Source organism: Hemiscyllium ocellatum, chromosome 36 (assembly GCF_020745735.1).
Source record: "Hemiscyllium ocellatum isolate sHemOce1 chromosome 36, sHemOce1.pat.X.cur, whole genome shotgun sequence".
Lineage (NCBI taxonomy): Eukaryota > Metazoa > Chordata > Chondrichthyes > Orectolobiformes > Hemiscylliidae > Hemiscyllium > Hemiscyllium ocellatum.
The window spans coordinates 19,818,214-19,832,831 of NC_083436.1; the positions used below are offsets into that span (position 1 = coordinate 19,818,214).

Consider the following 14,618-nt stretch of genomic DNA (forward strand, 5'->3'; position numbering starts at 1 on the left):
TTCAGCCACAGGGCTGTGGGGGTTGATGGGTGCAGGTATCCCAGAGATGTTCTTTGAAACAATCACCAATGTCTCCCCGATGTAGAGGTGACTACACGGGTGCAAGGGATGCAGTAGATGACATTGGTAGAGGTACAGGTGAATTTCTGAAGGATGTGGAAGGATCCCTTGGGCCCTTGGATGGAGGTGAGGGGAGTGTGTGGGTGCAGGTTTTGCACTTCCTGCAGTGGCAGGGAAAGGTGCCAGGAGTGGGGTATATCCAAGGAGAATGAGAATTGACGTTTCGGGCATGAGGCTTGTGGGTCAGGGCTGAGAGATAAGTGGGAGGGGTGGGGTTGGGGAGAGTTAGCTGGGAAAGCGATAGGTGGATGAAGGTGAGGGAGAAGGTGATAAGTGAGAGGGGCAGTGATGGTCGGGCCCGGAGGACGATGTCGAGTTAAAGGCATAGACAATTTAGGAAACAAGACTGAGGAAAATAGGAGAGAAATCAGAAAATGGCAGAATTGAATAGCTACTTTACACCAGTCTTCATAGTAGAAGACATTATTGGCATTCCAAAAATATTAAATAATCAAAGGGCAAAAGGGGGATAGAATAAATGCAATAACTGTTACCAGAGAAAAAAATACTGGAGAAACTATTGGGGCTAAAGACCAATAAGTCCTCTGGACCTGGTTAGATGTATTCTCGAGGATAAAAGGAAGTAACTGCAGAGAAAGTAGATGCGTTGGTAGTAACCTTTTGAGAATCCTTAGATTAGATTCCCTACAGTGTGGAAACAGGCCCTTTGACCCAACCAGTTCACACCTACCCTCCGAAGAGTAATCCACCCAGACCCATTTCCTTCTGAATGATGCACTATGGGCAATTTGGCATGGCCAAATCACCTGGCCTGCACGTCTTTAGACTGTGGGAGGAAATCCACACAGACATGGAGAGAATGTGCAAACTCCATATAGACAGTCACCCGAGGATGGAATCGAAACTGGTGCTGTGAGGCAGTCGTACTAACCTCTGAGCCACCATGCATTCTGGAGGATTGAAAAACTGTCAATGTAACAGCTTTATTTAAGAAGGGATGGAAGCAAAACTGGTAATTTTGACAGTTAGCTTAGCCACTGTTATAAGGAAGATGTTAGAGACTATTGTAAAGGATGCAATAGCAGACAAATGCATGGTATATTCAGCTAAAAATCACACAACACCAGGTCATAGTCCAACAGGTTTAATTGGAAGCGCACTAGCTTTTGGAGCGACACTCCTTCATCAGGTGATAGTGGAGGGCTCGATCGTAACACAGAATTTATAGCAAAAATTTACAGTGTGATGTAACTGAAATTATACATTGAAAAATTGATTGTCTATTAAGCCTTTCATCTGTTAGAATACAGTGATAGTTTCACTTCTTTCATGTGTAAATCACAAAATCTTTTTTTAAAAGTTGCATTCTCGGGTTAGCTGTTAACAATGGTGATAGCTAGACAATATGTTGAAGGTGTTGGCCCCCTGTGTTCTCTGTCTATGCCAAGGTGTCAACATGGACCCCACCGGAGGGCCGCTGCCCTGGGCTTGACATGTATGCTCAAACTGTCAGGAAATATATAAATGCCAGATTCATCAGCTGTACCCACAAGGTAGAGCAAAACATCACCCGTTCACAAAGCAATGCCATCCAGGCTCTCAAAACCAATCACAACATTGTCATCAAACCAGCAGATAAAGGAGGAGCCATTGTCATTCAGAATAGAACAGATTACGGCAAGGAAGTGTACCGACAACTGAACAACCAGGAACACTACAGGCAACTACCAGCTGATCCGACCAAAGAACACACCCGTGAATTAAACACACTGATCAGAACTTTGGATCCAGTCCATCATGAGAGATCTCTACATGCCCTCATCCCATGTACTTCTCATGTAGGCGACTTCTACTGCCTTCCAAAGGTACACAAAGCCAACACACTGGGACGTCCCATCGTGTCGGGCAATGGGACTCTCCGGCTATGTGGAAGGTATCTTGGAATCTATTGTACAGGGGATCTCCAACTTCTGTTGCAGCACTACGGATTTCTTACAGAAACTCAGCACCCATGGACCAGTCGAACCAGGAACAGTCCTCATCACAATGGGCGTTTCCCACTCTACACCAGCATCCCCCACAATGATGGCATCGTGGCAACAGCCTCAGTACTCAACACCAACAACTGCCAGTCTCCAAACACGATCCTACAGCTCATCCGCTTTATCCTCAATCACAACGTCTTCACCTTTGACAACCAGTTCTTCATCCAGACACACGGAACAGCCATGGGGACCAAATGTGCACCCCAATATGCCAACATGTTTATGCACAGGTTCGAACAAGACTTCTTCTCTATGCAGGATCTCCAACCAACATTGTACACTAGGTACACTGACAACATTTTCCTTCTCTGGACCCATGGCGAGAGGTCACTGATAGAACTACATAGTGACATCAACAAGTTTCATCCCACCATCAAACTCACCATTGACTACTCTTGACTATCTGTCTCATTCTTGGGCACATGTGTCTCCATCAAGGATGGACACCTCAGTACCACACTCTACCGCAAACCCAAAGACAACCTCACAATGCTACACTTCTCCAGCTTCCACCCAAAACATATTAAAACAGCCATTCCCTATGGACAAGCCCTACGCATACACTGGATTTGCTCAGATGAGGAGGAACGTGACCGTCCCCTGGAAGTACTCAAGGATGCCCTCACAAGAATGGGGTACGATGCTCAACTCATCGACTGCCAGTTCTGACGTGCCACAGCAAGGAACCGTAATGACCTCTTCAGGAGACAGACACGTGCTGCAACTGACAGGTTACCTTTCGTTGTTCAGTACTTCCCAGGAGCTGAAAAATTACACCATGTTCTTCGTGATCTGCAACTCATTATCAATGAGGATGAGCATCTCATGAAGACCTTCCCCACACCTCCACTTCTTGCCTTTAAACAACGGCTAAGCTTCAAACAGATCATTGTTTGTAGCAAACTGCCCGGCTCTCAGGACAACTCCATACAACCCTGTCACAGTGGATGCTGCAAGACATGTCAGATTGTGGACATAGATACCACTATTACGCGTGGGAACACCTCCCACCTTGTACATAGCAGGTACTCATGTGACTCAGCCAACGTTGTCTATCTTATATATTGCAGGCAAGGATGCCCGGATACATTGGGGAAACCAAGCAGAGGCTATGACAACGGATGAATGGGCATCGCACAACAATCAACAGACAGGAGGGTTCCCTCCCAGTTGGGGAACACTTCAGTGGTCCAGGACATTCAGCCTCGGACCTTCGGGTGACCATCCTCCAAGGTGGACTTCGGGACAGGCAGCAGAGGAAAGTGGCCGAGCAGAGGCTGATAGCTAAGTTCGGTACCCATAGGGAGGGCCTCAACCGGGACCTTGGGTTCATATCACATTACAGGTGATCACCATTGCACTACACGCACATACAGATATTCCTACACACACACACACTCTCACATACACACGGACATAGGTACACATTTGTACACCCCTGTCCAACACCGGCATCTCCAAATCATGGTATATTCAAGCAGAGTCAGCATGGCTTCATGAAGGGGAAAACATGCCTCACATTACCAGAATACTTTGAGGGTGTAATATTTCTCCAGCAAAGGGAGTGCAAACTTGAATCGACTTTCCTATTCCTGTTCGTTAATGTCGCTTCATTCAACCTGGTTGTGAATGGCTGGTTGGTTGACCTTGACCGTGATCCTTCTTTCCCCTTCCCACCACATCGCCAAATTTCCTGCCAACATTCCAGTTTCGCATCGAGATACATACCTGAACATTGTGACAGGTCATGAAGTTTGGCGTGAAAGCCAATGTTTTTGTGTTTATTATTTGCTGGTTTCTCCAATGTGAATTTTGTGAGCCTCAGGAGGTTGACCGTCGACTGGTAAATTATGAACGAGGCTCCCAAGATTTGCCGGTATCAGCGACTGAAGTACGTAAATGAACGAGAACACGTTTAAAATCAACTCGGCGAAACTAAGTACTGGATCAGTAGTGCTGGAAGAGCACAGCAGTTCAGGCAGCATCCAACGAGCAGCGAAATCGACGTTTCGGGCAAAAGCACTTCATCAGGAATGAAGACAGAGAGCTGGAAGCATGGAGAGATAAGCTAGAGGGGGGTGGGGTGGGGAGAGAGTAGCATAGAGTACAATGGGCGAGTGGGGAAGGAGATGAGACCAAGTACTGCAGGTGCTGGAGACTAGAGTCGAGAGTGTGGCGCTGGAAAAGCACAGCAGATCAGACAGCATCCGAGGAGCAGGAGAATCCACATTTCGATTCAGGATATTTGCCCGAAACGTCGATTCTCTTGCTCCTCTGATGCTGCCAGACCTGCTGCGCTTTTCCAGCACCATCCTCTCGATACGAACAAGTTAAACACAAGGCTCCGTGGTAGAGCCAGCGAAGAGGAAAACATGGGAATCCATGTCCTTGAAAGTGGCTGGCTCCAATAAAAAGTGTTCCGGTTAGAGAATCAGAACAGGTTTAGTTAGAAAATACGACGAAGTGCGGCAAATCAGGTGCTAACACGCGGGTCATATCTATAATAAGCAGAGAAACGCTGGACACATCTCACTTATGTCGCTGTAATGTTTGCTGTGTGTGTCTGTAAACAGCCGGTGTGGTTCCAGCACGCTGCGGCAGTCGGGGATGTTTTTCTTTGGTTGTTTAATAATTATTCAGAGTATTTTGTTTTTGCGTGACCTGTAAACGCTGCAGCCACACAGCAGGATTGAACCCCCACCCCCCCCCCCCCCCCCAGTCACGCTGTCTTCTCCGACTGTGCGTTTGCGGTGGATGTGACGCTCGGGCAGAGGTGGGCAGACAGACGGGATCTCCCTGTTTCCATCCTCCCGCCTCCATTAGCTGCCCAGACTGACTTGCAGCGACAAGCGAACGCACCATGTATCTCTGCAGAATCGCCTGGCACAACCTAGTGCCCTTGGCCAGGATCCCGCCCCCCTCCTTATTAATCAGGAACGTGTACAGAAATGGTAAGTGCAGGAGCCTGCGTGAATTCTGAAAGGCATGAGATTAAAACGAAACGATAGAAGGATAGAGCGATCAGTATCTCATTCATTGCTGCGGAAGAACAAACATCCCGCCACCCTCTGTCACACTTAAATGTGTCAACGATTTGCGGTGGATTTTTTTTTATGCTTAAAAGGATCGGAGTTCTGCTTTTCTGTGAGAAAATGGGGCACGGATATTGTTGGATCGGTCAAACTGCAGTGAACTCACTGTCCTCCAGGAGGAAAAAAAACCCAAGGTCACTTTCCCATGTCAAAAGGCTGATCCTCATTCACCACACAGCAATGGCTTTTGGAGGCGTAGAGAGGGCGGGCGTGTTTTTTTTAACCTTATGTATCGAGAGCAGATCAGACTGGTTCCACACTCACTCGCGTGTGTTTTTGTGGCTTTGTTCTGAAATCATCTGCTGAGCTACTTTGCTGAATCAGCGATAGACCAGAGAGAAGGTTGTGTCCCTCTCCCCTCCCCCGCCACCAATGAGCAAGCTCTTTTAAAATCCCTGTACAAGGCTGACTTGGAGGTTTTCCGTGCGAGTATTTTGTTCCCTCCTTGGAAGGGGACTGGGTCGTCATTGGTGTCGAGTTGAAAATGAATGAAAGTTCCCGGGCGTTCATTGACCGGCCTTTGCAATGTTTGGTGAAATGGAGAGAGAGAAGCAGATAAACCCGATGTCCGGATGAGTACAGTGTTGTTACTTTCTCAGTCACAGCATGTTTACAGCTCAGGAGGCCATTCGGCCCAAGGTGTCTACATTGAATCTCCAAGTACCTTGCTCATTACACATCAGTTGACCATCTAACTCCGTCTTTAAAAGACCGAATTGAACTTGCCTTAGGCAGTGCACTCCAGATCCTGACAACACGTTGCATGAAAGCGTTTTTTTTCCCCATATTATTTTTGCTTCTCTTACTAATTACTTTAAATTTATGCCCTCTTGTTCTCGAACCTTAGATGATTGGGAACATTTTCACCTAATTTATTCTATGCAGACCGTAACTTTAAATACTTCACCCATATTTCCTTTCAGTATTGTCCTCCGGTTAAAGCATTTCTGACTTCTTCAATGTATCCATATCACTGAAATTCCTCCTCCCATGATCAATTCTCATAAACTTATTCTTTTCAAGAAAAGTTAAACAAGTTAGATAGCCGGGAGGGATACTGTAACAAAAAATAAAGTCTAGTAATCAATGGAAACGTATAGAACAAAATAGAAACTTATAAAATTGGTGGCGGGGGAGGGGAGAGAGACACAGTCTTCTCTCTGGTCTATCGCTGATTCAGCAAAGTATCTCAGCAGATGCAGCCAAATGATTTCAGAACAAAGCCACAAAATTTTAATTTTCCAGTGTGTTGATGCGCTTTTGCCTCCCCCCTCCCTCCCTCCCTCTCCCCCACACAGTGCCTGCTTGTCTGTAAAGGCTTCCATCATGCCTGTTGTCACCACAATCCCCCTCTAATTGTAAACCTTTCCTACACTCTCTCCAGTGTCCTTACATGCTTCCAAAAATGTGACTTCCAGAACTGGACACTGTGCCTTAGCTGAGGCTGAACTGATGTTTTATACAAGTTTATCATAACCTCATGATTTTGTTCTTTATGTCTGCATTTATAAAACCTAGGATACTGTATGTTTTATTAACTGCTGTCTCCACCAGTCCTGCAGTCTTTAATGACTAATAGACATACACTCTGGTCTATCTGTACCTGCACATTCGTTAGAGTTTGCACCAGCTATGATTACAAATCTGTTGTGCGATGTAGTATCAAATACCGCCTGGATGTCTTTATTCAACACATCATCAGTTGCGCTATAATCGACCCTCTCTTGGCCCTGTTTGGGTGGAAACTACTCAACCTGTTCAGGTCCTTTTCCACACAAAGCCCATCCCAATGTCCGAAGAATGTAAAGCCCTCCCTCCTGCATTAGCATTTCTGGCCGCTGATTCATCTGTCCCAATCTCCGAGGTTTTCAAACTCACTTGCTTGTGGCACTGACAGTAATTCAGAGCTTACTACTTTTGAGCTCCTGCTAGTTAATTTTCTACCAATGTGCCTAAATTCTGACTGCAGGATATCCATTGATCATCCTATGACATTGGTTCCAAAATGGACCATAACTGCTGGATGTACGCTGTTTTCCCTCAGGGTGTTCAGCTGTGAGTGACATCCTTGACCTTGACACTAGGAAGGCAACACACCATCCTGCGACCAAGAACATCAGTCTGTTCTCTGAACTATTGCATCGTCTATCACTATAACTCTACCAGACTTCTTTGAACCCTTGTGTAGTTGAGCCAGCTGTGATACCATGAACTTAGGTTTGGCTGCACTCCCAATCAGTCTCACCAAAATTATATCACTGTCTCAGGCCTTTCTGCCAATGTTTAATGTGAGTCTGGTCAGTCATTAGACCTCTTGTTGCCTCAATGTATGTAAATAGTGTCCTGCATGAATAAGAAATGCACTGAGGAGAATATAAATTTCCAATGTTTTTCTTGATATGCAACAACTGTACCTAACAATTACAACATTTAAAAGGCATCTGGATGGGTATGTAAATAAGAAGAGTTTAGTGGGATGTTGGCCAAATGCTAATAAATGGGACTAGCTCAGATTAGGATGTCTGGTTAGTGCAAATGAGTTGGATCAAATGGGCTGTGTCCGTGCTGTATGACTCTGTGACTTGGAGGTGCCGGTGTTCGACTGGGGTGGACAAGGTTAAAGGTCACAAAACACCAGGTTATAGTCCAGCAGGTTTATTTGGAAGCACTAGCTTTCGGAGTGCTGCTTCTTCATCAGGTGGTTGTTTTGTAACTACTTTAGTACATGTGAATGTCGATAAAGTTTTTTTTGTGAATAAAGTATTTTCTTGCAATTAAAAAATCAGTCTCATCAGAATTCATAAATTGAATGATGGGCTGATAATGGAATTCACTCAGGAAACCCCTGGACTGAGAAAGAGTCACTAGACCCAAAATGTTAACTTTGATTTCTCTTCATGGATGATGCCAGACTTGCCGAGCATTTGCAGCAACTTTTGTTTTTGTTTGTTACTCCTGTACTCCTGTATTACTCCTGTAATATCTGTCAGTTGTTATTTGACTTCCAGTGGTCACACATTCCAGTGGGCGGCATGGTGGCACAGTGGTTAGCACTGCTGCCTCACAGCACCTGTAGACCCGGGTTCAATTCCCGACTCAGGTGAATGACTGTGTGGAGTTTGCACGTTCTCCCCGTGTCTGCGTGGGTTTCCTCCGGGTGCTCCGGTTTCCTCCCACAGTCACAAAGATGTGCAGGTCAGGTGAATTGGCCAAGCTAAATTGCCTGTAGTGTTAGGTAGGAGGTAAATGTAGGGGTATGGGTGGGTTGCGCTTCGGCGGGTCGGTGTGGACTTGTTGGGCCGAAGGGCCTGTTTCCACACTGTAAGTCTAGTCTAATCTAATCTAATCTAATTCCCTCTCTCACTGTAGGTCACCCCGAGGTGACCACATTTATAAATGTGCTATATACAGAGCATTCGGCCTCACAGAAGCACTGCTGTGAAGTCAGCTGCTGCTCAAGATATGAAACCCAAAGCTCAAACTGATGACACTTGCTGCACAGATGGTTATCCAGGACATGGGAAGCAACCCAGATTAGCCACATTGCACAGGATGTGGACTCTGGAGGTTGGGGCCGCCCTGTCGGTATACTATTTATTAATGGAAACCCAGTTACTACAGTAAACCCTATTAATGCCAGTCCAGCTTACCAATAGCAAACAGCTTTATCAATAATAATATGAAACCTCAATATCAATAAATCTCACTACTGCTGATAAACCTTACTCGTTATTCATACACCTTATTAGTGAAAATATAGCTTTTGTAAAAATAAAAGCAACGATTGAATAATTTAGCATTTTTGTTTACTCATCAAAAGTGTTAACATTTTTAAACACCTGATTATTTACGTTCAGTTCCTAGCTTTTTTTTTCTGCTGCTGGTCTCTTTGTACTTTCCCAATGTCGGTTTTATGTTTTCCTGTTGCTAGACCCTCTCTTTCCTGCTGATAGACCCTCTCTTTCCTTCTACTAGATCCTCTCTTTCCTGCTGCTAGACCCTCTCTTTCCTCCGACTAGATCCTCTTTCCTCCTACTAGACACTCTCTTTCCTGCTGATAAACCCACTCTTTCCTTCTACTAGACCCTCTCTTTCCTGCTGCTCGACTCTCTCTTTCCTGCTGCTAGACACTCTTTTTCCTTCTACTAGACCCTCTCTTTCCTGCTGCTCGACCCTCTCTTTCCTGCTGCTCGACCCTCTCTTTCCTGCTGCTAGACCCTCTCTGTCCTGCTGCTAGACACTCTCTTTCCTGCTGCTAAACTCTCTCTTTCCTGCTGCTAAACTCTCTCTTTCCTGCTGCTAGACCCTCTCTTTCCTCCTACTAGTTCCTCTCTTTCCTGCTGCTACATCCTCTCTTTCCTGCTGCTAGACCCTCTCTTTCCTGCTGCTAAATCCTCTCTTTCCTTCTACTAGATCCTCTCTTTCCTGCTGCTAAACCCTCTCTTTCCTGCTGATAGATCCTCTCTTTCCTGCTGCTAAACCCTCTCTTTCCTGCTGCTAGACACTCTCTTTCCTGTTGCTAGACCCTCTCTTTCCTGCTGCAAGTCCTCTCTTTCTTCCTACTAGACCCTCTCTTTCCTTCTACTAGATCCTCTCTTTTCTGCTGCTAGATCCTCTCTTTCCTGTTGCTAGACCCTCTCTTTCTTGCTGCAAGTCCTCTCTTTCTTCCTACTAGACCCTCTCTTTCCTTCTACTAGATCCTCTCTTTTCTGCTGATAGACACTCTCTTTCCTGCTGCTAGACCCTCTCTTTCCTGTTGCTAGACCCTCTCTTTCTTGCTGCTAGACACTCTCTTTCCTGTTGATAGACCCTCTCTTTCTTGCTGCTACATCCTCTCTTTCCTGCTGCAAGCCCTCTCTTTCTTCCTACTAGACCCTCTCTTTCCTTCTACTAGATCCTCTCTTTCCTGTTGTAGACACTCTCTTTCCTGCTGCTAGACCCTCTCTTTCCTGTTGCTAGACCCTCTCTTTCTTGCTGCTAGACCCTCTCTTTCCTGCTGCTAAATCCTCTCTTTCCTCCTACTAGATCCTCTCTTTCCTGCTGCTAAACCCTCTCTTTCCTGCTGATAGATCCTCTCTTTCCTGCTGCTAAACCCTCTCTTTCCTACTACTAGATCCTCTCTTTCCTGCTGCTAGACCTTCTCTTTCCTGCTGCTAGACACTCTCTTTCCTGTTGCTAGACCCTCTCTTTCCTGCTGCAAGTCCTCTCTTTCTTCCTACTAGACCCTCTCTTTCCTTCTACTAGATCCTCTCTTTTCTGCTGCTAGATCCTCTCTTTCCTGTTGCTAGACCCTCTCTTTCTTGCTGCAAGTCCTCTCTTTCTTCCTACTAGACCCTCTCTTTCCTTCTACTAGATCCTCTCTTTTCTGCTGATAGACACTCTCTTTCCTGCTGCTAGACCCTCTCTTTCCTGTTGCTAGACCCTCTCTTTCTTGCTGCTAGACACTCTCTTTCCTGTTGATAGACCCTCTCTTTCTTGCTGCTACATCCTCTCTTTCCTGCTGCAAGCCCTCTCTTTCTTCCTACTAGACCCTCTCTTTCCTTCTACTAGATCCTCTCTTTCCTGTTGTAGACACTCTCTTTCCTGCTGCTAGACCCTCTCTTTCCTGTTGCTAGACCCTCTCTTTCTTGCTGCTAGACCCTCTCTTTCCTGCTGCTAAATCCTCTCTTTCCTCCTACTAGATCCTCTCTTTCCTGCTGCTAAACCCTCTCTTTCCTGCTGATAGATCCTCTCTTTCCTGCTGCTAAACCCTCTCTTTCCTACTACTAGATCCTCTCTTTCCTGCTGCTAGACCTTCTCTTTCCTGCTGCTAGACACTCTCTTTCCTGTTGCTAGACCCTCTCTTTCCTGCTGCAAGCCCTCTCTTTCTTCCTACTAGACCCTCTCTTTCCTTCTAATAATCCTCTCTTTTCTGCTGCTAGATCCTCTCTTTCCTGCTGATAGACAATCTCTTTCCTGCTGCTAGACCCTCTCTTTCCTGTTGCTTGACCCTCTCTTTCTTGCTGCTAGACCCTCTCTTTCCTGCTGCTACATCCTCTCTTTCTTCCTACTAGACCCTCTCTTTCCTTCTACTAGATCCTCTCCTTTCTGCTGCTCGACCCTCTCTTTCCTGCTGCTAGACACTCTCTTTCCTGCTGCTAGACCCTCTCTTTCCTGTTGCTAGACCCGCTCTTTCCTGCTGCTAGACCCTCTCTTTCCTGTTGCTAGACCCTCTCTTTCTTGCTGCTAGACCCTCTCTTTCCTGTTGCTAGACCCGCTCTTTCCTGCTGCTAGACCCTCTCTTTCCTTCTACTAGACCCTCTCTTTCCTGCTGCTAGACACTCTCTTTCCTGCTGCTAGACCCTCTCTTTCCTCCTACTAGACCCTCTCTTTCCTGCTGCTAGACCCTCTCTTTCCTGCTGCTAGACACTCTCTTTCCTGCTGATAGACCCTCTCTGTCCTGCTGCTAGACCCTCAATTTCCTTCTACTAGATCCTCTCTTTTCTGCTGCTGGATCCTCTCTTTCCTGCTGCTAGACCCTCTCTTTCTTGCTGTTAGACCCTCTCTTTCCTGCTGATAGACCCTCTCTTTCCTGCTTCTAGACCCTCACTTTCCTTCTACTAGATCCTCTCTTTTCTGCTGCTGGATCCTCTCTTTCCTGCAGCTAGACCCTCTCTTTCCTGCTGCTAGACCCTCTCTTTCTTGCTGTTAGACCCTCTCTTTCTTGCTGATAGACCTTCTCTTTCCTCCTACTAGATCCTCTCTTTCCTCCTACCAGACCCTCTCTTTCCTCCTACTAGACCCTCTCTTTCCTGCTGCCAGACCCTCTCTTTCCTGCTGCTAGACCCTCTCGTTCCTGCTGCTAGTTTTATGCTTTCCCGGTGCCAGTCTCACACTCACCCCTAGCCGGTCTCTTGCACTCTTGTTGCCGCCCTCACTGTTTTCCATTGCCAGACCCATTTATCCCTGCTACCATGCTTGCTCTTTCCTGCATCTATTCTCTCACATTCCCACTGTTAGCCTCTTGCTTTCCCACTGCCAGTCCTATTTATTCCCATTTCTGGTCAGGCTCTTCTCCGCAGTTCATCAATCTTCTCACCCTGAATATCAGGAGTTTGATTATCAGAAGTTAAGAGATATTTGTAGCTCAAAGTCACTGCTCATCTTTTGAGTATCTGTGGCTGTTCCAGCTACTGGGTCTTGCTGAGTTTGTGAAAATGCTACGTGTTTGGAGGAGTTGATTTCAATTGGTGTAATCTACATGAAGTGGAACTGAATGTGAGGAGGACATTGATTCCAACTGTAAGACCCTGACCACATGACTTACTCCCAAACAACAGGCCTTTCGTTGCAGTCACCCTTGGGCTGCAGCATCAGATGGAGAGGGTACAGAGACAACAAAGAAGACAAGCTGCTTATAGAAGCTGTAAGATAGGCTGAAGGGCTCTCTGAATTGGCCTGATCCACCTCAGGGCAGCCAGAAACCATGCATTCAGCTACAACAATTCACTGTGGGGTGAGCAGCTGCCATTCGCACTGCAGAGTAAACCAAGGATGGCATTGCCAGAGACAGTGAAGGTGACTTTAATTCTCCATTTCTCCATGACTAGTTGTTTTCAAACTGATGACATAGCTAACAATTCTTTGTGTTGCCTTTGGGCATCAGAGGCTCTGTACAACAAGACCTGATTGTTCTGGAGGAGCATGCATTTGTGTGACTTTGTGGAGTTTTTCACACAGCAGGCTGTCATCACAGCATATATAGCTTAGAAGATGTTGCATCTAATGGTAACGACTGAAACTGCAAAGCTTATCACTCACTCACTGTGCAGTTGGTGCTGACCATGGCTGGCACTTTTTCTGGTAAATACCTGTCACCCTGGATGCAGTCATAATGCAATTATTCTGATCCAGCCTGCTGCTCCACTAATCTGATGGTGGCTGTTTGGCAGCAGGGCTACTCTCTTTCTGGTCGAGGACTTCAGCCTGCAGTTCTGTTATAAAACTATGCATGGTCAGTGTTCAGGTAATAAAGACCATGCATTATGAATCTCTGTTCAATATATAATAACAAACAATATTGATATACATGTTGGGAATATACAGATAGAGTGGGCGGCACAGTGGTAGTGGGTGGCATGGTGGCTCGGTGGTTAACACTGCTGCCTCACAGCGTCAGAGACCCAGGTTCAATTCCCGCCTCAGGCAACTGTCTGTGTGGAGTTTGCACAGTCTCCCCGTGTCTGCGTGGGTTTCCTCTGGGTGCTCCGGTTTCCTCCCACAGTCCAAAGATGTGTGGGTCAGGTGAATTGGCCATGCTAAATTGCCCAAATGCAAGGTGAAGGGGTAAATGTAGGGGAATGGGCCTGGGTGGGTTGCTCTTCGGAGGGTTGGTGTGGACTTGTTGGGCAGAAGGGCTTGTTTCCACACTGTAAGTAATCTAATCTAATATAGAAATGCCAGCGTTTGTGATTTTTGATCATTTTTAGCCAAATTGTCCCATCATTGTTGACATCAATGATGAGGTCTAAATTCAGCTGTATCTAGTTCTTACGCTGATGACTCTGCATTCCTTTGCAGCATCCATTCGCCAGATGTCTTCTGGTGGTCCTCCAGGATCATCAAGTGAGAGCATGCTGTACACACTAATGGTTGGTGCTGTGGTTGCAGGAGCAAGTGTTTATGTAAGACTCTGTTTCATTAACTATACTTCCATATAAATGACCTATAAGAGTGTGGTCTTCTACTTTTAACATGAGGTCATCCTTCTTCCTGAGCTGCAAGTTGTGTGTTTAGGATAGAAATGTATTATTGATTTAATGTGCCTCCTGACTTGCTGAAGTCATGTGACCTCTACCAAGAACTACTGACTGCAGGTATCCACCTTAACAGCCATTTCACTAAAGACATGTTAGAAGCCAGACAGTTGCCCTGTGAGTTCATTATTGGTGCCCAAGTGGAGCTGAGATTGACTGTTCAAACACTATAAAGAAGTATAACTATTAAAAGATGAACACAGAAGTGTTCAGAGTTGCTGAATTCTGCTAAAAACCACTGAAAAAGCAGCCTACAGTGAAGTCAGTAGGTAGGGCACAATGGCTGCGAATGTTACTGACCCAGGGCTGGTGGAAATGGAAGGTGTAATAAAAAGAACTTTCTACTCAGTGGCAAATCTACAAGTTTGCAACAGATTTAATTAACAAGGCAGAGAAAGGACGAGTAGCTGTGCTTGTACCACTGTTGAGGAGAGATTGTTTCAAAGTGTATCCCATCTTAAATCTCTCTGAAGACAGAGAAAAAAAGACTGCAGTCATGCGCAAACCTTGATACATGAGAATGTAAATCATGAATGAATGTGTTCAGTAGTAGGGCCCAAGTTGGCAAGATAATCAGTTCCTGCGAGATTGAAGTTGTCTACTCA

General features: G+C 45.9%; 1 protein-coding gene across 1 annotated transcript in view; it reads left to right on the plus strand.

Annotated features, from left to right (window-relative positions):
- The first annotated feature begins 4,872 nt into the window (after positions 1-4,872).
- mgarpa (mitochondria localized glutamic acid rich protein a) overlaps positions 4,873-14,618 on the plus strand; it is a 35,218-nt gene continuing 25,472 nt past the window's right edge. The window contains exons 1-2 of the mRNA XM_060851530.1: positions 4,873-5,077; positions 13,778-13,881. Of these exons, the coding sequence (XP_060707513.1) occupies positions 4,987-5,077; positions 13,778-13,881 (195 nt within the window). The 5' untranslated portion in view covers positions 4,873-4,986. The remainder of the gene's footprint in view (positions 5,078-13,777; positions 13,882-14,618) is intronic.